The sequence below is a fragment of the Pollachius pollachius genome, assembly GCF_949987615.1.
Source record: "Pollachius pollachius genome assembly, chromosome: 15".
NCBI lineage: Eukaryota > Metazoa > Chordata > Actinopteri > Gadiformes > Gadidae > Pollachius > Pollachius pollachius.
In genome coordinates, this window is record NC_136948.1 from 8,906,788 (window position 1) to 8,930,571 (window position 23,784).

The following is a 23,784-nucleotide window of genomic DNA, read 5'->3' on the forward strand; positions in this document are numbered from 1 at the left end:
TTATGGTTCCACGTTCACGCAACGCAAGGGGGTTATAGACCCCTTACGTCCTTGCAGACCCTCCTTGCGTCCCGGCAAGGGCCGGACGTGCGCCTCCCAAATATCGTAACCTTCCGTTGAGGCGACGCAGCAGCAACGGCTGTGATTGGTCCACTTGCTAAAACCCGACGCAGAACCATTAAGGTTCACAACTGCGTCGAAGCGTCTGCATGAACATTGTGTTGCGGGAACGTGGGACCATAATCAGCCCTAAAGGGGTGAGGAACTCTCCATTCGTGAATCTAACAATGATTCATAAACACCTGAAATGAGGTCCAAGAAAGTATATTTAAATGTGAAAGAGGAGAAGCTGAGCACTTCACTTCGAATTAAACCAAGTCTTGGTTTAATTTGTCTTACAGTCTCAGCAAATGTATAGAACACAAGGCGGTCCAATCTATTCCAAGAAGGCCAGACCCTACCCCAAATAATACAGTTCCATTTTCTAAACAGAAGCTACACATATTGGACTCAAAACAATGGATAAGGCCAGGCCTTGAGTGCAACTGCGGCCCCAATGAATGTGAGCCACACAGCAGTAACAGCAAAAGCACATGAATCCTGTTTCGATGCAGCTCCGTTGCAGACGCCCCCAGAGAACAAAGACCTCAATTATGTGGAGCGCTAACAGGAGAGCTAAAAACAGGGACCATGGCGGGCCATAAGGAATACTTAGCATTCATGAGCTGTTGGCGTCCGCGCTACACACTCGTCAGGCCTTACCCAATGAGCCCCGGCGTCGCCTCCTGCCAGAAACGCCCGCCACTGACCTCTCTCACTATCCTCTGTCTAACAAGGCAGCGCTCAAGTGTCTGGAACAGAGGGCTCTTGTGCCCGCTCACACTCTGCACTTGTCCAGTGCATGGTTGCAGTTACAAAGGCGTATGTGAGCCAGTGGGTGGGGAGAAACGACTGGGTTCCAGTCATTCTTTCTGTTCACACTGCAAGGGTTCTGATTCTTCAACTCTTAATGAGTGGTGACAAGGTTTAATCTGAAAACATGGTCTTTATGGTGGGATAAATGACCTACACATAGACATGGTACTATTATCAGTTTTGCCTTCCTATTTCATCTATCTACCTGCCGGAAATTAGCCATCAAATCCAAAGACTGATAGACACTGAATTCTTAAAAAGGATGCAAGTAGGCCTACAGGTTAAAGTAGAAAACAAGGTACAATTGTGCACACAGCATATAGTGCTAGCTCTAACGGTTACAAAAACCCATACTCACAATGAATGGCCATGAACAGTCTGATTCATCCTATTAAAAAAGACATTTAAGAAAAATACGCAGCTTACCGAGTTTCTCCACTAGTTTCAGCATGACACCACCGATATGGATTTCCCCAGTCACCCTCAAAGACACGTCCCTTTTGAGGTCGGTGACATGCATCTTCAGTTCCCATGTCCCGTCGGCATAGCAGCCATCGGGCATTCGGATCCCGTCCAGCGCCATCCTGTCAAAAGGGAACGAAGAGGGGACAAGGAAGTCTCGTCAGAGTTTGCAGACATCAAGGTGGCCTCAAGCCTGTTGACCTTCTGTACGTAGCGTATGGAGCACGCTGGCTCAACCCAGTGCGATGGCTATCATTTATAATTGATATCTCTGCTCAAATAGATAAATCAACACGGAGAAGCCAATTTTGCCATCTAAGTTGTATATTTTGAAAACGACCTACATATCCCCCCGACGAGCTCACGTACAGCGCCCCGGTGTTACAATGCATAGCCTTCTTGAAAGTTGGTGTGAAGAGCGTTTAGCGATCTACACGACCGCTATTGAACCGCTTTGGATCAATACTTAGAAACAGAACAAAGGCTAGACCTGGTGCTGAGTTCAACAATGTTTTCGTGGCTCTTGGTAGTGAAAGCGGGCCTGTTCACCTGTTAAAAGTAACGGTAAACCTACTCGTACAAATAGAGCAAGAAGTGAATTACGTAAGCAGAGCCAAGACAAGGACCCCTGGGTGCACACTACGCACCTCATTCAAAAGTAACTCAGTTAAAACCTAGGTTTGAAACGGCAAGCAAAACATACTCGGGGATAAATTAAGAGGGGACAACACAGTGAATTTCATTTGGTCGTTTTGGGAATATAAAACAACCTATTCCGGTCAGTGTTTTCATATTTCATAGCGCCATAGGAGTAACGTTACTGGGTTGGAAAACGCAAATCAAGTCTCACTCACCTTCAGAAATACACCAAACCCAGAGACCAAAAGCGCAAAACTGTCGACCGTACGATATTCAACAAGTCCAGGTCCCTATCACACCATGAATAAAGATGTTTTTTAAAAAGAAAAAAACAAGAACTCGCCGAAGTGAAGTATCCCAAAGTGTTTCCTCGGGCTTCGGCTAATGGAGTCCAGCCGTCCCGTTCCTCCCTCCCTCTTTCCAACAGCAGCGGATCACGTCACTGTTCCAATCCCACCTTTCCTTTCACACTGGGACCTTTCTTTCCCTAGCGGTCCCCACTGTTTCCTACACATACCCTGCTCTGCTGTAGTCTATCTTTATTCAAAGAAGCTCTAAATGTCACGCAAGATTTTTTTTTAACCAAAACCCTGAACAGTGGGTTTATTTTTTATTCACTTTTATATCCATGTAATGTGCTGATTTGCCAGTGCCCAGTTTGGCAAAAGAGGCAGTATTTAAACCCCGCAATTAAGACTCATATTTATACATCCCCCAACAAATTATATTTATAAATAGTAGATAACAATTCAGCGATTCACATCTATGAGGAGACCAGGCGACATTAAACGACCTTTTATGGAAATAGTAAAGACATGCATGAGTTTGCAGCCTGCATCCGTATACCATTATGGGGTCTTTTGGGTTTATAAATGGTCCAAATAACTACGGGACTTCTGACTCAACTTTATTTATATTCCAATTGCACTGCCGCAGGTCTAACTGTCATAGTCAAGCTGCAGGTCTTAAGTAAATCACTGTATTTGTACAGACAACATCCAATGTTGTCACGGTCAACTATCAACAATCGACAGCAGTGTGTTGAATTTCACAGTGGTCCTCTTTTAAATTCGGAGCGGGATCAAAATGGTTTGTTATCCTTCATATATAAATTATATGTAGCTGGCCTATGGTTGCGCTGCATCCACCGCTTCGTATTTTTGACGGAACAGCAGAAAATGCAACAAGCGGGAGCAATCATGAATCCAGGTTTCTGGCTCCGTCCCGCGTTGAACTCGCTCAATCGGAGCCACACGCCTGGATCTCAAGAGCTCCAAGCACCAGCGGAGGAATTCAGGCCTTCAGACCAGACCACAGTCTGCATCAAAGCGATTTATAACCTCCCTCTCTCACACTGCTGCTCTGACCCTCTTGTCAGTGTCTGGCGGCAGATGCATTGCCTTTTATAGGCTGTGTTTTAATTGCAGGGTAAACATCTGAGTCAGTGAGACGCAGAGCAGGGTCACTAGACAGATAGGGAGAGCATTTAGCTGATGTGGATAGAGGAGCAGAGGACTGCAGATGAACGGAGAACGAGCGAAGAAGAGTGGAGGAGGAAGTCAGTTCAACGAAAATATGTGACTCTACCAACATTGGTATATTAAAAAGAAAGGAATGCTTTCCTAAGGTAAAATCGTTTGAGTTCGTTTTTTGGTGAAAGTAAAATTATCTAACTTTTTTATAACGATTAAGACATGAGCTGCCAGTAAATGTACATATACCATAATGTAACAGCAACACTGCAGCAGATTGTGGATGTTTTAATATTATCTAAACATGACTACCATCTGCTGGCGAACCTCTAAAATCACCATCTATTATTTACGCGCGTCACTTCTGCTGTAACAGGCGCCATCTGTGGCCAAGGCTTCTGCAGATGTTTATTAACTGCGTTAAAGCACTCATAGCTTCGGTTGAAACCACAACAGCTTGTGATTTACAATAGAGCCTATTCATGATGTATCAATGCACTTCATCTGCAATGGAGAGGAGTGCACTGGGAAGAATGCAACCCTTTCAGATTAAATAAAAGCCCTATTGTCTATTGTCCAACAGGGAAACCAGAAATCGTCCCCTTTTGTCTTCGATTTCCATCCCAGAATGTCTGGTCCCAGACAAATGTATCTCTGTAGAAGTTACACAAAAACCAATGAATGAAAACTAGGTCATTACTGCTCAAATAGAAAGAAGGTAACACGTAGACATGATATGGAAAAAAAAGTTTTAATAAAAGAAATAAATACAATGCTTCTGATGGCAGTTTAAAATAAAACAGGCATTGGTTAGTGCACAGCTCTGGGCAGTGGGGTTGGGGGTCTCATCCTTTCAAATCAATAAGTCATATTTATATATTTATATTCAACAATAAACTGATTAAATTCCTTTTTCTATAGCCTCATAATGCAGCTGTCCTGGGGAACTACGGCCAATAGGTTCTGACCATGTCCCGATGCCAAACGATGTAGGAAATAAGACGAACAGCAAAACAAAGAACCCTCCTTCAATGCAATGAGATGCCTTTTAAGCAAAAATAAAAAAAAATAAAAAAGAGCAGAATCTTCCTACATAAATCCTCAGAATGTTCTAGTTGGCAGAATGTCACGACATGACAGAATGGCATATCAAAAAGCCGGATACATTTGGTGGTGCTTTATGAAAATAAAACAGATCATTTAGAAAAAGCTGTCGAGTTGGGCTTGTGGTATTCAGCTAGGCAACTTTAACATGCAGAAGTTGACAGGGGAATTATTTATCCATGCGTTTTCACTAGAAAAACTTGAGGATGGTGGAGTATTGAGCAAAAAGGACTGCTTCTGTGAAGGAATAAAGGGGAAATTGTCTCCAATCTACGAATGCAGGTTATTAAAATCATTGGCCCTCTGTCAGTGCTTTGTTCCACATACGAGTAAAAGAGCAAGTGAACAACAGACACCCGTCTACCATTAGGCCTACTTAAGCAATTATTCAGACTCCTTAAGTAGGTAATGGGTTTTGTCCAGTTGATAAACATTCAGATCACATCTTGTTTTTCACAAAACGCATCAATGACAAGACGAGTCCGATCTAGATTAGCATAGATACAAGTCCTTAGATGAATTATTTTCATACATAAATACACACACAGGCATGCATGCATCTACTATCCAACACTATTTGAGTGCTTCACGGCTGAAGAGAACGTATTATAGTGGAGGACCGGTCCACGGTCCTCCACACAGTAGCTTACGCCACCATCAGGTCTGACTATGACAATCGAGAGACAGGGACATGAAGGCAACTTCATACTGAAGCTGAATACATTCCAGTAAACACAAAGACTGACCTCATAGACCCCATCAGAGAACAATGTGAGGTAAGCCCATTACAGATCCAACCCATTTCTATACCCCTATAAAGCATTACAAAGGAGGTGCATGGAAATAGTTTGGATTATTCCCTCGTCAATCTTAAGGCAAGCTTTATAGAACTCCATGTTTCCAACAGTTATCAGGACAAATTGAACATGGATTTGTCAGTTAACGCTTTCTAATTTTGTTATTCTCAAGTAATGGTTTTCTTTTATGATGTAGGGAATGCTGACAGTTCAAGGTTGGGTCCCATATGAGTCTATGAGAATGGGGTCAGAGTAGCACAGCTTCAAATCATGCCTAATGTTAAAAGTCAAGTGTTACGATTGCATTTTCATGAAGCAGTAGTCAAAATATTTGCATGTAACTGAAAAATAAAAACCTGCTTTGCGTACATGCAAAACATTTTTTGTAGCATATTTAGAGGTTAATATTCACAGCCGATTAAAATGTTGATTTAAAAAATAACTTTCTATTTAGAAAAAATACATGTTTTTCCAGAGGTCTCATGTCAATCATATACCGGTAACTGTAAACACACGTTTGCAGAAAAGGTCTCCTGGTGATCTTATTCTCATCAATAAATACTCTAGACTCAAGCTCTACATAATAAACGCCTTTTCCAATAACTGAAAAGATAATGATTTTCCTAGTTGAATAGCTCACCAAGAGCTATTTGAACAACTTTGAATAATTGACATTTACATTTGATTCATACATATTCTCTTAAATATTTAATCTTAAACAAATATAAATGTGCAACCCTAATCAAGGAGTCTCCATCGCTTTAGACTTTGTGTGTGTGTGCAGTTGTTAAAGCCACAGTAAGGCCTGTTAGTCATAATAAAAATTGACCACAATAAAAGGGACTCATTCATTTGTCATAACCATCTCCATGTCAAAAAGAGATTAATGGTAAGGTTGTACTTCAAGGTGTACTACTTTCTCTTGTCGACATCGACAACAAAGAAACAATTGAAATACAGAATGAAATATTGCAAGTCAAGTCAATGGTCCGTCAAGTCAAGGGTGCTTAAAAAATATTAAATGTTGTACTTGTGGGTTTGCTATTCTGCATTCAATGCTTCAAAACCTATGAGCAAGGCCAATGTTGTTGCTTCAGAAATAAGATATATAAAATGTGACATTTATGGCAGACTTCCTGTAACAGTGAAATATATTACTTCTTTACACAGACAGTAGAATTGTTCTATGAATGCGGTCAAACAATATCAATGTTTGACTATAAGAAATGCTGCCATTGTGCGCTTTATGTAAAGTAAAAAACACGACCAGTCTTTTTCTCCAAGGAGATGAGCGAGGGAGAGAAAGTGAGACAGAGACAGACAGACGGACACAGACACTGAAACTTTAAGGTGGTTGGACCAACCTTACCAAGCTGCTATTATGTATATGCCATGTTCTCTATACAGGACACAGAGGGGGCTACTGGTCATAGTGGCACAAGATTTACCTCCTTAGGGGTTCTCAGTTCAATGGTGTCACCCTTGGGGTGAGAGCGATGCTGTAGCTATTAAATAAAGAGCAAACAACGGTTGGTGTGTGTGTTTAAGTGACGTTCTAAACCAGCTCCGGTTAAGGAAGGAACAGAAAGGAAAAGAGACATAAACAGGTCGGAGAAATCCTGTGTGTTTGTGTGTGTAGGTCTGTCTGTGTGTTAGTCTTGCTCCAAGTCGTCTTTGGCAGCGGCTGCAGCTGGGGTATCTTTCTGCTTGTATATGAAGGTCAACAGGAAGAGAGCCACATCGTGGGAGATCCAGTAGCCCGTGTGTGAGGTCACCGCTGACCAATAGCGACTCTCTACAAGACCCTCACGCAGCTCAAAGTCGATACGGCGTTCCAGCTCCACTGCAACACAACACAACACTGATCTAGCTCCTGGTACACTCACTCAATGCACACTTTATGCTTAACATCCTTTCTTCCGCATCAACAACCGACATGACATTCATTGGTCAACAGACATTGATACCGAAGCTACAAAAAGCCAATATTGATATTTCGCTATTCTGATTCATCATGAAATCAACAGGTGCTGTTTTAACATATAAATACCATAAATCGAAAAAATAGAAGAATGGAATAGAAGATAGTCGATTCTAGAATAGAATAGAAGATAGTAGTTTATATAGATCCCGTATTAATATTGATCTACTGACGCTGAAGTCTGTGGAGGTGAACGTACGTGATGTGTCGGCGACGGCGGGGCCAGACTGGGCCATCGTGGAGAGGCTGTACGCCGATTGGCTGTCGGCTTTCTTTGGCTCCTCCCCCTCTGCGGTAGCTGCCCCTTCCTCCAATCCCAAAGATACAGAGGGCTGGCTGCTGGAGCGAGAGAACCGAGAGAAGAGGATGCCCCCGATGCCCTTGCCTATGCTGGCCGCACCTACACATAAGGCAGACGAAGAAAGAGTGCGAGGAAGAGAGCGATGCATGTGAGATAAAAACGAACAGAAAATAAAAAAACACAGCAAATGTATTCCTTAGCCACTGACCAATAAGTCAATGTGTAACACGGTACACATGTGAATTGTCAAAGACCCAGGCTTTACGTGGACCAATGGGAGACTGAGGTGGCCTTACCCAGGATGCCCGCCTTGCCCAGGTTGGTGATGGACTCCCCGTAGTGCCTGCGGATGAGGACGGGGGAGGTGCTGGGGCTCGGAAGGCTCTCAGAGTCCGACGTGGGGTCTTTCACCGGTGTGAGGAACGTCGGCCGGATCTCGTCGTAGGGCGTGGGATTGGCGCTGCACCTGATGTGGGAAATCGAAAACAAGCGTGACTGTTAAACCGTGGTGTTGCGTTAGGTTGAAGACAAAGGGTGGTAATGGAGTTGACGTCTCACCAATGAATTTGAACGGGTGCAATGTTGCTGTAATGTTTGAGGATCAGAGGCTCCAGTCTGTAGGCCTGAAAAAGAATGTAAGAAGAATTTCAGGCCAAAACGCACCACAGCAAGCACTTCAACTTCCAAACATGTGCTGCACATGTGGCTCACATTTTGATGTTATATCCTCTGGATATTATAGGCAAGGCAACTTTGTTTATATAGCACTTTTCATACACAAGGCAGACTCAAAGTGCTTCACATATAAACATTGTCATACAATAAAATAAAATAATAGATAAGTAAAAGAAAACATATGCAGAGAAATGAGTAAAAATAGAATAGAGTGTTTTTTTCAGGCATTTGTTTAAAAAACCCTTATAAGTATAACCCACTCAATGTATGTCGCTAGTGTGTGGTGGGGATATGGGGGATAGAAAATAACAGTTAGTCTGTATGAGTGTGAAGGTTGTAGGGTGGAGGAGGGGGGTGGGGGCGACTGAGCCAGCGGGACTGACCACGGGGTCGGTGGGGTGGAAGATGTTGAAGAGCCGGCGGCAGATGGAGGTGGGCAGGATGTGGTCCTGCTGGACGCTGGAGCCGGGCCGGATGCCCCTGAGGGCCAGGAACACGGCCAGCGGAGAGCCCATGCAGAAGAAGTTCTCCACCTGGAGGAGACGACCACACAGCCAAACCCCATGTTTAGTAATAACTTAGAAGCACAATTAGCGGTTAACTTTATTTTCATGCTGCTATTCGGCACTTTACTGTATTGCACCTCAATTACTACCTCATAACACTGAATATTATATTTAGTATAATGTATGTGATTTCTGTCTGTATATATCGTGTTTATTTGTTGTGTTTTTTTTGCACTTTTATGTTATGTTACTATGTAACATGTTATATGTTGCTTGTTAAATATATTAATAGCGCATTTGGAGTATGGGGAAACGCAATTTCGGTCCTCTATGTAACCTGTTGCACGGTTGGTCTGACAATAAAGTTCACTTGACTTGATTAAATGATATGCCCAGGGGGACAGCGCCATCTCTGGTGGAGCCAGTTATTGCAAGTCACAGCGTCTGATATACTTCCAAGTCCATGGCTCATATCCTATAGAGTATTAGATTTAAGTAGTGTTGGAAACTTCATTTGGAACCCTTTCTGTTAAACCAAAAATATCGATTTGATTCAAGGTGTGATGATGAGGTGGCCCATTCTCCTGTCTTCATCAGCACAAACCCAGACAGTACAGTACAGTTCTGTACAAATACGATACGTATTATAACATTTTTATAAAGACGTTTGTGGTTCTTTTTTACATGTGCATCATCTTGTACCTTAAATTTGAGCGCTGGAGCTGCTGATGGTTTCGAGGCTTCCAGGCCTCCAAGCCGATCTTCCAGTTCTCGTAACCTGGGGTGAGAAAGAAAAAAAAGAGTGCTCAAAAACCCTCCTTAAACATAACAATATACAATATAGTATTAGACTGCTGTGGTGATGACGCTTGCCAAGTTTAGAAAACTGCTTGAGTTGCGTCCCGCAACACAATACACAATGAATAAATAGATTAACAATATTCTAGATTTTTGAGACTGTGCCACAACAACGTGGTTTCAATTCAGCTTGGTACGGCCAGTCATGGGGAACCATTTGTAACATGATAGTATCCACTTCCACCTAAGCTTCATACAACTTAAAAACACATAATACAAAAAATATGCAAAATATCACATGCCACCTGGCAAGTCAAGCAGCAGTGACCACACCCGCACATCAAACCAGTAAAAACAGAAAGGGCCTCCAAGGCTGGCGTCTCACCTGGTCCTGGTGCTCTGCAGCTGTTCCATCAGGTCCTTTTCCTCGTAGGAGATCCAGCGCAGGGCCAGCTCCTCCTCCATGGCCTGGTGCTCCTGCAGGCAGAAGCGCACGGGGTCCCAGCCCGTCATGATGTCGAAGGCGATGACGCAGCCCAGCGAGTGGGACACCATGGACACCTTGCCCCCCTTCTCCTCAAACTCGGGGTTCCGCGAGCAGAAGAGAGAGTAGAGTCTGTTCAGCTCGTGGGTGAGGCCCTTGGTGATCTGCACATGAAAAATAAACAGAAATTATGATCACACGCACACACGTGTGTGTGTGTGTGTGTGTGTGTGTGTGTGTGTGTGTGTGTGTGTGTGTGTGTGTGTGTGTGTGTGTGTGTGTGTGTGTGTGTGTGTGTGTGTGTGTGTGTGTGTGTGTGTGTGTGTGCGTGCGCGTTCCTGTCACCTCATCTCGGTACAGTGGGCTGGTGTAGTACATGATGTCCATGGCGCTGCTGTTGAGGAGGTCTCTGAGCCCTCTCACTTTATCTGGTGTGATTGAGTCCACAGTGTCTAGAAACAGCACAAGGCAGTCCCTCAGTTCTCTATGCTACTATCTGACTGTACTCGCCGAGTCAGTGGGTCGAGATAAAAACAGAACACGAACGTGTAACGTTGTCTTTAAGTTGCTTTGTTGATATAGTTTAACATTCAATTGCTTAACTTAAAATAATGAGCATACATGATATATAAACAATGACTTATAATATATATAATAAGTAATTGTTACAAATATATTACAAAATAAATAGTGCCTCATGCTTAATCAAAAAGATTGAGACACGATTGATAGCACTTTGGTTTTCGCGTGCGCACACACACACACACACACACACACACACACACACACACACACACACACACACACACACACACACTCACCGCCATCCAGTGCCAGTTTAGAGCGCCACTCCACAGGAAGGAACTCCACATGCTCTCTGTGATTCTCTGAGAAATGTTTCTCCTCCATCTTCCTTACCGCCTCTCTCAGCCTATACATACAGACACCAAGTAGGTAAATAAGAGTCACTACATATCATTATTAACACTTATCATTCATTATGAAGTGCCGATATTTCTGTAGCTCCTCCGACATTGATAATATGCTTTCATTACCCTCGGCTTTACCTGGAGGACACTTTGGAGTCAAACCCCTCTGTTAATCCAAATGTACATGTATGTCAATTTATGTCCAAAGTTCTCATAGGCGCTCATTGAAATGGGATCCTACTGCAGACTTTACATTTTGAGGCAAGGTGAAATCATGCTAGAGAATAAATAGTCAGTGCTAACAACATTGGCAGTCTACAGCGAAAATAAGCGGTCATGGATTAGAGGGGGAGGAGGGGGGCTCTGTATTAATGCATTAGAAGTGATGGCTATGCTGCTGTAGGTCCAGTATGGGGCAGTGTAGCCTTAAAGAATCTGCAGCTCGAGCGAGAGAGTGAAAGAGATAACGACGTGTGAAAATGGATGGAAAGAATGCCTTTTAAGTGAAACTGGTTGGACAGCATTGTCCGGAGGCTAGATTGATAGCCCTAAATGAATGCTGGCACGTAGTCAATGTGCTTAAATGCTATGAATCTGAAGTACAATATCCAAAGCCTCTATGCACAGCTAGTAAAAAGCAATTGTTATGAGAGTAACCTAGCAATGTTGGGATACGATTAGGGAACCTATTCAAGACATTAGTAAGCAAGCAATGGCATACGGACCATTAAGGTTCAAAGCAAAGATAAACATTTTGCTAGAATTATAAAAGGTCTGATCTTTCCTCTTAAGGCCTCTGAGAACGGCGCGGAGACTGTAATCCACAGGGGGTGGGAGCCAGGCTTAGAGGTGAGGTCAGCCTGCCTTGATCTACTTTACCTGCTTAGCCAACCTATGTTGTGGTCAGAGGAATGCCGTTTGGCTCATAGCATGGAGACACACATGCCTCGGCTCCCTGCGTTCTCCCACTACTACCTCTGCTGGACCAAAACCAGCACAGTTGTGCAACTAAAGACAGACAGATATAGTTCTACTCGGCCAGATATAGTGCGGCTGTAGCTTGTGGACATTCAGATCCTGATGTCGCCATGTTAAGAGCTGTGGTGCACGTGATGTCAGACACTGATTCACTCAACTGTTAATGCAGAAGGAGTCATGTGTCTTTGCTGTTCTCATATGGTTTGAGATAGTCCTAAACCTTTGCTATAGATGTAGGTACCATTTTCCATTTTGTTAGCTTTCACGCCCATCTGGGCCTTTGATTGTATTTAAGCATAGTATAGAGAGTATAGCTTCTTGCAAAACAAATTGGCGTCTGTGATGCACAGGAGCTCAGACACCTCCCATGCGATGGGATGTGCACGTCATCTCCTCCTCTGCAAGATTTGTCTACACAAAAAGCAGTGCTCTACATGGCATGACATGTAGAGCATCTCTCCGGAAAGCGTTTCACCCCTTGCTTACTACAGCAGTAGCTTGGTGGACTTCCAATGGCAAAAGAATACTCAGTTATACTTGTCTAGCATTGTTTATAGCAGGGATCACAGTTGTGAAAAAGACAGAAGATGAAGAAAGCGAGTTATGTAGATAGTAAGGGTAAGAGAGCTACAGGGTGTTCAGATAAAATGTCGAAGGAGAGACGGTTGACTTGATTGACGTCATGTAAATCGCAGGTTAGAATCTGCGATTGAATCTGAATCTGAGGGATACTATCTCATTTCTCAATCCTGTTGCTTTGCCATAACAAAATTCCTGCTATGTTTATCAGTCAAATTGGCTGTGCTGATGCCATTGTTCATATGATACGGCTTCAGTATGAGCGGACAGACCACGTAGGGGAATAGGGCGTGTTGCTCAAAAGATGTCCACCGGTTAGGCTACAGACACTCTGGACGGAAACCAGAAACCTTCGATGGGGAATAGACCACCCTGAGCCACTACACCATCCGATTCTCCCACTTACATTCCAGTGTTCTTGATGATGCGGCCCTGGTCCATCTTCTGCCCGATGCCGTGGACAACAAAGACCACGTGAGTGGTCTGGGGCGGCCGGTCTTCAAGGGAGGCCTCTTCCACGTAGCCGCGATGCAGCCGCGTCCCACTGCTAGAGGCTGGGGACAAGCACTGCAAGGTCAGCTGAGGTACTTTGAGGACACACACTGTGTGTGATTTATTTCAATTGAATTATTGTAGTTTCACCAGCGACTGATAAACAACACGCATTTTGGAGCTTCTTGTAGCATTAAACATATTGAAGACAGATTATGAGTGTCTGAGCAACATGCTCTAATGGGGTCAAACGGGTCAGTAGGTTGGGACAAAGCCTCCTGCTGCGAGTGTGGCCAGTTGCAGTGTGTTGTGCAACAGCTGTACTGTACCTAGAAGCCTGTGTGTGTGTTGTGTGTGTGTGTGTGTGTGTGTGTGTGTGTGTGTGTGTGTGTGTGTGTGTGTGTGTGTGTGTGTGTGTGTGTGTGTGTGTGTGTGTGTGTGTGTGTGTGTGTCTTATTTAGATTCTCCGCTTCATTCCAGTCATGTGCTACGTGCTAAAGTGGTTGGAGCCAATGGGATCGCTGTCTGGACACCACTAAGGAGATTTGCCTCCACAGAGGGGGGGGGGGGGGGGGGTTGTCTCTCTAAATCTGAGAAGGAGGGGGACAGGAATGTGATACAGGACTGGAAGGTTGGAGATAACATTAATGCAGATCCATGCATATCATAGAATCCAACCTGCGCTCTAACACAAATTGTGCTGAATTAAATTGCTTCTGGCTGATTGATCAAAAAACAACAGATAAATGGTTTGCGTTTCAGTAGGCTAATCTAATAAAAAAAACGGGATTATACTGCAACAAAAAACAATCACAAAAAATGATAGCACTTTCTCCCTAAAACAATTAGAGCCTCAGGATGAACTGTACCCATGTAGCAATACAGCTACTTCCCTGACAAACAGGAAAATCAACATTTTTAAACCCAAGAAATTCCCCTGTAGGTGAGGAAAAGCGTAGGCAGAATTCTGACCTTTGGAGAAGCCCAGCTTCTGTGTGACAGAGCGTGCGATTTTGGAGGTGGTGGCATCACTGTAGAGGTAGACCTCATCCACGCTGTGCCAGTCCACGTGGGTGCGGCTCAGCTTCAGACTGTGGACAGCTGCAATGTTCCGGCCAAACGGGGACGACACAAGGGGAAATAAAAAGGGAGAGCAAGGTATTGGTGTACAATTACAATGATTATAAAAAAAGAAACAACGGGAGTTTTCAGAGGGAGGATCGGAGGTTTCACATGAAAGGACGGTAGAGAATAGAGACAAGAGGATAGAAAACACAACCACAGTTAAGAGCTTAACAGTAGTACAACACCACCCTAAAAATAAAAAAAAGTAGAGGAAAACAACATCAAGTCCAAGAGCACGATCAAATAGTCTAGCAGGTCATTGATTTGCAGCATCATGGGGAAGCACACCACGTCAGCACACCATATTTCTGCCTATTTCAGCTCTTTCTTGCTCATAGTGCAGTGTCATTTTGTCTGCACAGCGGTAGCCATGTTTCCTTGTCTCTTGGACAGGTTCATTTCAATTGTAGACACGGTGACTAGAGCAAGTAAGAGCAGAGATATGGCTAAGAGGAGACCCATTGTTTTTCATCTTAATGGAAGGAATATGAAAGTGTTTGATTTAAAAAAATAAAGACTGAGGAACGACCCCTTGTGGCATGTCCTTACAATCCCCTTTAGGTGTGCCGCTCAGCCAAGAAACACTGAGAAGGGTGAGTGCAACACTGACATCGGGGCAAGGTCCAATCATAAGTCCTGTTGGAATTAAACGGAATATTCCAGATTACCTTGTGGATAACTAACCAGTTTGAATATTAGATTAATGAAGATCCAACATGTTTTTGTGGCCCACGAGGGGGCCTTCTTATTGCAGTGTTGCTTAAAAAAGACAAAACAAGTCAGAGATTGAGTCAGCGTGAGGCCTTTAAACACCCATAAGGGGATGAGTCCCACTCAGTTAAAAGTGGCATCCATTCCCCCGTTACTTGATTATTTGGGCCTATGAGAGGTTGGAGGCCGTAATCAGTGCCTCCCTGTTTGGACCTGAGAGAAAAACTATTGACATGGGAGTCATGGAGCCAAAGGGTTGAGCTTTACATGTCGTGTTTTGACAGGATAACAGGATGTCTTTGTTCAAGAGCACCAATAATAATCAAGCCATCTAAATTATAGATGTGGACCTGATGGGGTAGGTGGACTGTAATGTAGCAGGTAAGAGTGACAGATGCTAAAGAGGATGTGGTAGGAAGGCTGATTTAAATGTTTGTGAAGGTTCTCCGAAAGTCACACCTTGGAAAGCTTATAAAGAGTACTAGGGGTGGGTTACAGGATTCTACCACTAATCCCTCACAGCAATGGAAGGCTAGGTACAACATCTATGTGAAAGAGATGGAAAGCGAACAGCATAAGACGGAAAGAAGGAATTGGTTTCTGAGCTACAGAAAGAGGCAGAGAAGAAAAGAATGTGTCTTAATTTGTTCCTACTCGAGTGGCATAAGAACAAATGAGCAGCAAAGCTGCTATCTGGCATCAGGGGAGTAACTCTGACTACCGTTATGATAATGAGTTGAGTGCTTACAGTTCAAGAAACCGCTTCAGTGGCAACAGCCTGCATTTAATTTGTCTTCCATTTATCTGGCCAAGCCATAGCAAGTCGCAGCTACACTATAAATACACATTTCATTGAGACTTAATACAGGGGGCTCTATGTTAGTGACGGTGTGGCAAGTCTATCCAAGTTGATGCATGAGCAGCATGGAAACTAGCTTTTTGGTCAATGTCCGCGCTCAGATTTTCTACAGTAATGCTAGGCCAGAACTTAGTGAAACCAAGCAGTTTAGTTGAGGTTCAATGCACCCACAACTAGGGCAGTTCTGGAACTCAAAGAAGCCAGCACTACACAGCGGTGCATTATGGCCCTCAATGGCTCCTCTGTTTAGTGACCTGAGCCTAGCCATCCTCCACAGAAAGCTTTGTTCAGAGCCCTCAGAGCCAGAGTGAGGGGGTAGTTCATTAATGACTGTGACTGTGTGTTAGGAGATAGGAGTGAGGAGAAAACAGCGAGTCAGGGACGAGAGAGGGCAGAAGAGCTTAAACAGACACCGCACATGGTGGCCTCATGGAAACAGGCTGCTTGAGATCTGATCCATCTTTGGTATGGGGTTCATTTAAAGTTCAAATGATAGAATGACTGTACAATCTGAGTATTTATCTTCACTTTCCCTATCCTTCGACTTCAGCTTGAGTACAAAACACTGCTGGTTTCAACAAAAAGACAGTAGCAGCACTTAACTCTGGGTCACAGCAGAGTCAGAGGTACTTGCATGAGGGCTAGGTACAGGCTCACAAGGGGAGGTGGGATAGGTGTTGAATGTGTTGTGGTCATAGAAATACACCTCAGATTGAAGGGGAAAGGTACGTCAAGAGATGCTAGAAACTACAAGGGAGAGAGCGGGCATAGGCTTTGAGCACTAATGTAGAGGAAAAATAATAAATTGGGGTTTTACCGTACCTTGGCAGCGTTTGCGTTTGTGACATGTGGTTTTAGCACAGGTCTGATATCCACTCCATTTGAACAGAAAGGGGAGGTAGAAGGGGGGCAGGTGGGAAAGAACTAACAACCAAGAGAAAGTGATTAATATGCCCGGCCTTGGGGTAATCACACAGACTACCACTACTCATCATTTTTGGACAAAGGCATCAGTCAAGTAGGGACGCTATCAGATGGGGACCTCTCTGGATGGTAGCAGATGCTGCCAGCTAGGGCAGTACATCATGGCCTTTTATATCCAATTCCACTTGGCAAGGAATAAGCAAAAAAAGGCTGAGGTCAAATATATAGGGGAAACCCGATATGGGACTTTACTTGAAAGATGCCAGAGATGACTGCTGATGGGGTCAACATTACACAGCATAACATGACAGATGCCGTTGCCTTAAGATTGTGAAGATTTCCGAAGGAATTTTGATTTGATTCTACTTACCGTAACACACTGAGACTTGTGATCAAATATTCTAAATCAAAGTACAATAAAGTATACATCCTCAGCAAGGCATGATTTTGCATGGCTGCAAATGATCACAAACATGACTATCGGACAATGATTGGACAGAATAATGACATGGTATAACGTTTTTGGGAGTCTCTGTATCCTCATCAACAGATACATGGGAGAGTAGCATGCATTGTCAAAAGCATTTATATAGCAAAAATACCAAAGATGATGAAATCAACAGAATACAACAACTAAAATTAGTGGTGTAACAGTGTTATAATGGTTTTAATATTTTCACAAAAACTAACTACAACTATGTTGAACTAGCCACTCAAGTTATTTACCAGAAACACCAAAGTCTAAACATATTAGTAAGTCAGAGAGGAAAATGGCATTAAAACAAAAGAGCACAAAACTTAATACAAATAATTGTGTGAATGGAAATGATTGAGGTTCACGTGGTTGGATGTACTATTATTAAAGTAAAGTCAGCACTTTGTTATATATATTTAGTTAATATATTATAGTATAATATATTAATAGTATATATTTCTCGTTAAAAGAAATTGGGATCTACTTGATTGCCTCAGAGTTTTAGTGGACGAGTTGGTTACTTATACTGCGTATAAGCACATGTATCAGACAACAACATTACCTTTGAAATTGCCTTCACTCCATACCCTACTTAACTATGACAAATAAAATCACCCCTTTTCCCTTCACCACCACTTTTCTGAGACTTTCTGGTATGGTGGCATTGTTGGGTGTTCAAATTGTACACCAACTTGTTCACCAAAACCTTGGCTACAGGCCTGTTGCCAAGATAATTGTTTGATTATCTTGCTAGAACAAAATACTAGTACCATTACCTTTTAAAACAGGCCACAGTAAAACGAAAAGGCAAAATAACAAAGCATTTAGGATAAGGTATAATGTAAATCAGTAGAAAATACAAAAGACAATTTATGACAATTAAAAGAGGCAATGCAAATTGATAGTGCAAATCCAAGGCTTGACATGGTGGAACCTCTGGCTCCGACTTGCAAATGCCAGCGGCTTCTTAGTCAGGCAAATTAATAATGCTCAGGGAGAGGAGAGCTGAGGTCACTAGCGGCGTACTAAAAGCTTCGATAACAATGAGGTCCATCTGTGCAGGACAACAGAGGAATCCATCCACAAACTATTCCCTACATTAGCTTGAAGTAGGTGGATTAGAGGGATAAAATCAATGTACTATTATCTGTTTTACTAATGACTACTTAAAATACTAGTACGACTGCTTTTCAAATTAGGTAAACCATGGCCTTGTCAAAGTATCACTCTTCACAATTCTTTGAACCCCAACAAGCAGCCATAAAGCCAATGGTTAGCAGAACAACATAACAAGAATGATGACCTAAATTAACCTAACCTTGAGCTTATGTTTGCAGCTACCTGCTGTGGCCATCAGTCAGAAAATAAAGTACTGTGGAAGGACATCCGCATGTCACTGGTTTGACTTATTTTTCATTTGTCTCTTTTATGTCCCATGTGTTGATGGATGACATGCTGTACCCATTCGGTAAGGCACGATATTTTTTTAACTGCCCCATATCTCAGTCAGGTGCGGTCCAAGGACCATGCCTAGTTCCAGGTCTACACAGGCAAATCCTTGCTGCAATTGAAAGGAGAATGTAGATATTCCTAAAACATATTTGAATTTGTCCTTCAACCTACCAAAAATAACAGCTTGTGAAACCTTACAAACTAAAGGTAACTAAAGATACTTAATTAATGATTTAATTTTTGGAAAGATTAAACAGCCTGTTTCCTAGAATATCTCAGTTATTCATGAGAAACTAGTGTATCCACCCAATAATGACTTGAACACTCGTCAAGTTTCAATTCCTTTTCAGAACCACACAAACACTGACGAACCAAAGAAAACATTTGTAATCATGAGGTTATTTGAAAAGGGAAAAACTCACTTCCTCCATTCCATCTCTATGAATCTGTGATTACGTTAAACAGGTCGGACTATGTAAAACATGACACTCAATCAGTTCTCAACACTGGACAAAAACACTAATGTCGCTGTGGGTGTTTTCATAGCTTCAGTTGCAGGGATATGTTTTGGTGGTTTACCATCTGGGACGAGCATTAAGATTATTGCTCCAAAAAGTGCCTTCAAATTTCACAGGCTGGTGTCACAAGCTAGTCATGAAGAGCCGAGAGTGTCATTGTTGGAGACATACCAACAATATAATCTCATCCCCAACAGAGAAATAGTTATAAAAATGTATGCAGTTCTAAAAAGTATATCTCTTTTTGATTATTCAGCAGAGGTAATTTGCGGAAATGATCCAATATTATATCACATCTTTGCAGCCCATAGTATGACAGCACGTCATCCCAGCAATCATAACAGAATATTGGTTTTGAAAGCCTGAATAATTAATCTTCCTCTCCAAGAACAAGGCTTGATGCTACCAAACAGCTGCAGAGGTAAGGCAGCAGGGAAAGCCCATAGCTTAAGCTTCCATCATCCCCATTAAAGTTTGCAATGTCAAGGTAGATGTTCGGGACCACATAGAGCTCAGCTGTTAATCAAAGAGAACTTAACATGTCAAAAACAGAAGTGAATGGAGGAGCCATGACTTGAGCTTGACGGTGAGCAAATTCCCTCACTGAATAATGGCTTTGTTAAAAGGGGGGGGTGCGCTAATGTATCCATCGAGCGCTAGGGTCATCCGGGGGATTAATGTACAGGCCGACGGAATCTAGTTATTTGGATATTGTCTCCTAATGGCTGCGAGAGGCGTTTTGTAAAGAGACTATTAACTATTATATTTCTACCACTGGTAAACACTGGGTCTTATGTGGCCGACAGCGTCTTACAATATACCCAACCTTAAATTCATGCCAATATATCAATATATCAAAAGTGTATGCATGTGTGGGCGTCATGTATAAGTGACCTCCATGTCCATCCAGATCATGTGCCTAGATTGAGGGTTGTTTCTTTGCCCAGGGCAAAAAGCTATGGAGTACATACAAGACAAAAGGCCAACAGAAGCCATGAATGGCTAACCTAGTCAATCAAACCTCCAGTGCACTGGCCTGCTGATTGCTTTATTTATGAGGCCCAGTAGCATCTGAGAAGGGGTGGAAGAATGTCCACACAGGGCTGCTGTACTGCAATGTACTTTGCAGCAGAGACGGGTCGATGCCAAAAAGGGACTTATGGTTTATTAATAAATGGAGCATAGATCGGCTAAGGTCAGGAGTTTTTATTTGAGTGGCAAAATTGTATGTGAATTAAGTGAAAAAGTGGCTAATGCATAAGTGGCTATTTAAGAAGGAGTGAATTGCAATGTGTGTACTGCAGTATACAGTACATAAAGATCTATCCGGAATATTCTAATATATCACCCACACAAACATTTTCCTAATCTTTTAATAAAGCTTTATACCTGCCTGCATTTTTCATTTATTCAACAAAGCAGAGATGGAGAGAACAAAAACACTGGGTAAGGTGGTTATGGCTGCATCAGCATTTGAGATTAGGCTTGCGTCACAAAATGTTGGCGCACACGCACTCACTGAATGCATACACCTGGCCCCCTTCACTCCCCTTCCTAAGAGCAGCAGGCATGGCTGCCACATATTGTTCCTAAATCACAGCTGCGTCATAAGACAAGCTGTACAATAGACCTGAAGGGGAATGGCTAGAAACTTCTAAAATAGCAACTCTAAATTGACCTGTACGGCTCTGTCTCTGATACAACCAACTATTTAAATGATGCATTGTTTACACCAAAATCCTGACAACAAACAATTTGACTTTTTGATTATTAGTTTCTTAATATTGAGTTGGTTAGACCAAGCTTAAAGCTTGTCTGTTTTAAAGATTTGCTGTAGATGTGTTTGAGGTGCAGGTCATCACGGACAACAAATGTAATTGCATCAAGTTCCAAGTTATATATTATGTCCAGTCATCATTGTGCACTTGGTTCTGTACATACAGCTCTACCCCAGCGTTCCCTGAAACTCACCATCTTTGCTGTCGACGGTCCTTGCCACTACGTCTGACTCAAAGTTGTCCTGCACTTGTTGACCTCGGAAACGAGTCAGGTGCTCCTGCTCGATGAGGTCACTCTCCTCCTCCTCCAATGGGAGCCAGGTACCGTCGATGAACCACTGGGCCCGCATCACAGGGATGCGGTCCTGCTCTTTATGTCGTGAAAACAAAGCGAGGAGTGCAGGGGATTATTACGGGATACCTGGACACCTCGAGGGCGCTTGACACAAGCCACCTTTTATTCAATCATCTTGCCTGACATAATTAACTAATCCTTTGGCGGTGGCCCATAGATTAATTAAAGAGGAATTCTTAAGGGACTCTCGTTTTAAATAAAGGCCAGGTTACAACAACGCTTATGAGGGGTATTGAGTAAAGAGTTGAAAGGCAGAACCATATAGGACATATATATATAAACTAAATAGATTTAATTTTAAGAAAGGATTATGTAATCTTACAACTGTCCGAAGACTGGCCTGCTTAAAAGCTGAGTGTATAATTAGACAAAAAGACTCAACTACTACAGAGTTCCAAAATCCGCCTGAAGATTGAGATCGGCCAATATGTCTCATGTTGTTACATTGGCAAGACATCCGCCACTAAACAATGAAGTATCCTTCTCAGGGAGGTCAGGTTTTCAAGGCCTCTATGGTAACCAATCAAACACACTGCTGGTTACTCCACCACGATTAATTAATTAACAGCACAACTACCAACTAGCTAAGAAGATGAGTCCCTGAAAAGATGGAGTGATAAAAAAGGTTTGAAAACAAACTGCTTATTAGATGTAGAAATCATATTGTACGTACGATTCCAGTAAACAGGATAACATTCTCGTTCTTTGGCGTCCACCTCGTACAGCCCTCCCCGAACACACACATGTTCCACTTGACACTTGATGTCGTCAGGGTCCCTCGCTTCTGAGGACCCGGCAGGTGAATCGAGCAATCCCCGGTCCACCTGCACACTGCTGGGTCTATTATCAACAGAAACCGGCCCACTCAGGCCCATTCCTTCCAAACCATTCGGCTGCTCTCCCCCACCTCCACTCGACGGACAGGTCTCGTTTCCGTTGTGTTTTGAGTTTACAGTGTTTAGCTCGCAGGATTTACGAAACGAAAGTTCTATTTTGAGCGAGTCGTGTCCGACGAAAGGTTTCCACGTTTTCTTGTCTTCTTTATAAAACCACCTTACCTCCTCGGGTCCAAGTTCATCCACTACCTCATTATAGCGCTGTCTTGAACTGTTGGACCGGGTCCTTTTTCGACTCCCATACATTGGACCCTCGTTTGCGACGTCAGTGTCATTGTAATCCAACGAATTCGTATGAAAATAAGACGAAGCTGAACCCCGACTAGGGAATTCTGCAGGGAAAGCACTACTGAGGCCTAACAAACCACCCGGAGTGGAGAGAGGCCGGCCGTGTAGACGGGGCAGGTGTCCATCCAGCCCCGATTGGACAGAGGGCATTGCAGATTGTGTCGCTTCACCCATTGTCTTGTCATAAAAACACATATACACATCATCCCATTCGTCGTTATGGTTGCAGTTGACATCGGCTAATCTAACTCTGTTATTATCGGCGCTCAAGGCAGAGCTTAACGAGGACGTCTTGTTTGGAATATTAAAACTATTCATAACTATTCGAGAAAAACGGAACTATGCTTCTTGGTTACGGCGACCGTGAAACGGATTCTTGCTCAATTCTGAAAGTAATAATTACGAATTGTCGATCTTGGTTAGCAGTAATACGGATACCGAATTCAAACTAGTTTCCAATCTCCTGTCAACGGAACGAGTCGTTAGCCGCTAGCTACCTAGCTTCTGGGTCTTGTTTAGAGTTGAGACTGCACTCGTTAACCGCAGGCTAGCTAAGGAATTACAATGAAACCAGGAAACCCTGTCCTTCTTGGGCCTTTTCATCTGAAATGCCAGGGTCCAGACTCGTCCCAAGTCAGGAGATGAACAGAGACTAGCTTTACAGGAGCTTGGTATGCAAAGCTGTAGTGATCATGGTCCCTCTCTTCTTCCTGTCGGTGGAATCTCAGGTCCTCCCAGTTTGTAAATAACTCACCGGCTTGCCATTGAAACGCAGGAACGAGCATCACTTGACAGCTGACGCAGAGATCACAAGATCCCTACGGGGACGCGCACGTAGAAATGTCTCGAACACAATGGAAACCTTTTTTTTTTTTTTACGTTCCGCCTTTCAAATTGTACTTGTCCTTTTGGCCAATAGATGGCGACCCCGACCTACATTTCAATATTTTATCTATTTATATTTGGTATTTTACTATCGTTTTTTAAATTAAACTACATTTGACCAATCCTTCATAATTATTTTTAATTCGTTTAATTTTAAGACTGCTTTGGCGATGTCAATGTTATAGAAGGAAGCAAGGAAACGGGTATATCGCTAGGGTATATGCTCTACGGTTGTGGTTATACTTGGATTGTACCACAAGATGACGCACCACTCCATTAGATAAATCATCAAGCACTAAGGTTCAAGCAAAGGCCCTATTACACAACAAATGAACAAAATCAATTTATACACTGTTCAAACGATAGGCTTTATTCTCGAATACACTATATTGTACATCTCAACATG

The 23,784-nt window shown here is 43.0% G+C and overlaps 2 protein-coding genes across 4 annotated transcripts in view; both read right to left on the reverse strand.

Moving 5' to 3' along the window:
- Positions 1 to 2,417, reverse strand: part of fermt2 (FERM domain containing kindlin 2) — a 39,563-nt gene extending 37,146 nt beyond the window's left edge. The window contains exons 1-2 of the mRNA XM_079752698.1: positions 2,232 to 2,417; positions 1,342 to 1,499 (exon numbers count right to left, since the gene is read on the reverse strand). Coding sequence (XP_079608824.1) covers positions 1,342 to 1,498 — 157 coding nt within the window. The 5' untranslated portion in view covers position 1,499; positions 2,232 to 2,417. The remainder of the gene's footprint in view (positions 1 to 1,341; positions 1,500 to 2,231) is intronic.
- Positions 2,418 to 4,223: 1,806 nt separating this feature from the next.
- ddhd1a (DDHD domain containing 1a) lies at positions 4,224 to 23,217 on the reverse strand. 3 transcript variants are annotated; one of them, XM_079752179.1, is made up of 14 exons: positions 21,983 to 23,217; positions 21,148 to 21,324; positions 14,787 to 14,873; positions 14,085 to 14,213; positions 13,027 to 13,174; positions 10,956 to 11,065; positions 10,480 to 10,586; positions 10,036 to 10,298; positions 9,555 to 9,630; positions 8,730 to 8,879; positions 8,230 to 8,294; positions 7,968 to 8,137; positions 7,570 to 7,770; positions 4,224 to 7,232 (listed from the first exon to the last, which is right to left on the reverse strand). In XM_079752179.1, exons 1-14 carry the CDS (start codon positions 22,809 to 22,811, stop codon positions 7,042 to 7,044), a joined length of 2,703 nt encoding a protein of 900 aa, XP_079608305.1. In that variant the 5' UTR covers positions 22,812 to 23,217; the 3' UTR covers positions 4,224 to 7,041. The 3 variants fall into 3 exon arrangements, with proteins under 3 accessions (XP_079608305.1, XP_079608304.1, XP_079608306.1); XM_079752178.1 differs by lacking the exon at positions 14,787 to 14,873 and adding an exon at positions 16,630 to 16,731 and having other exon boundaries at positions 21,983 to 23,216; XM_079752180.1 differs by lacking the exon at positions 14,787 to 14,873.
- Positions 23,218 to 23,784: the final 567 nt, after the last annotated feature.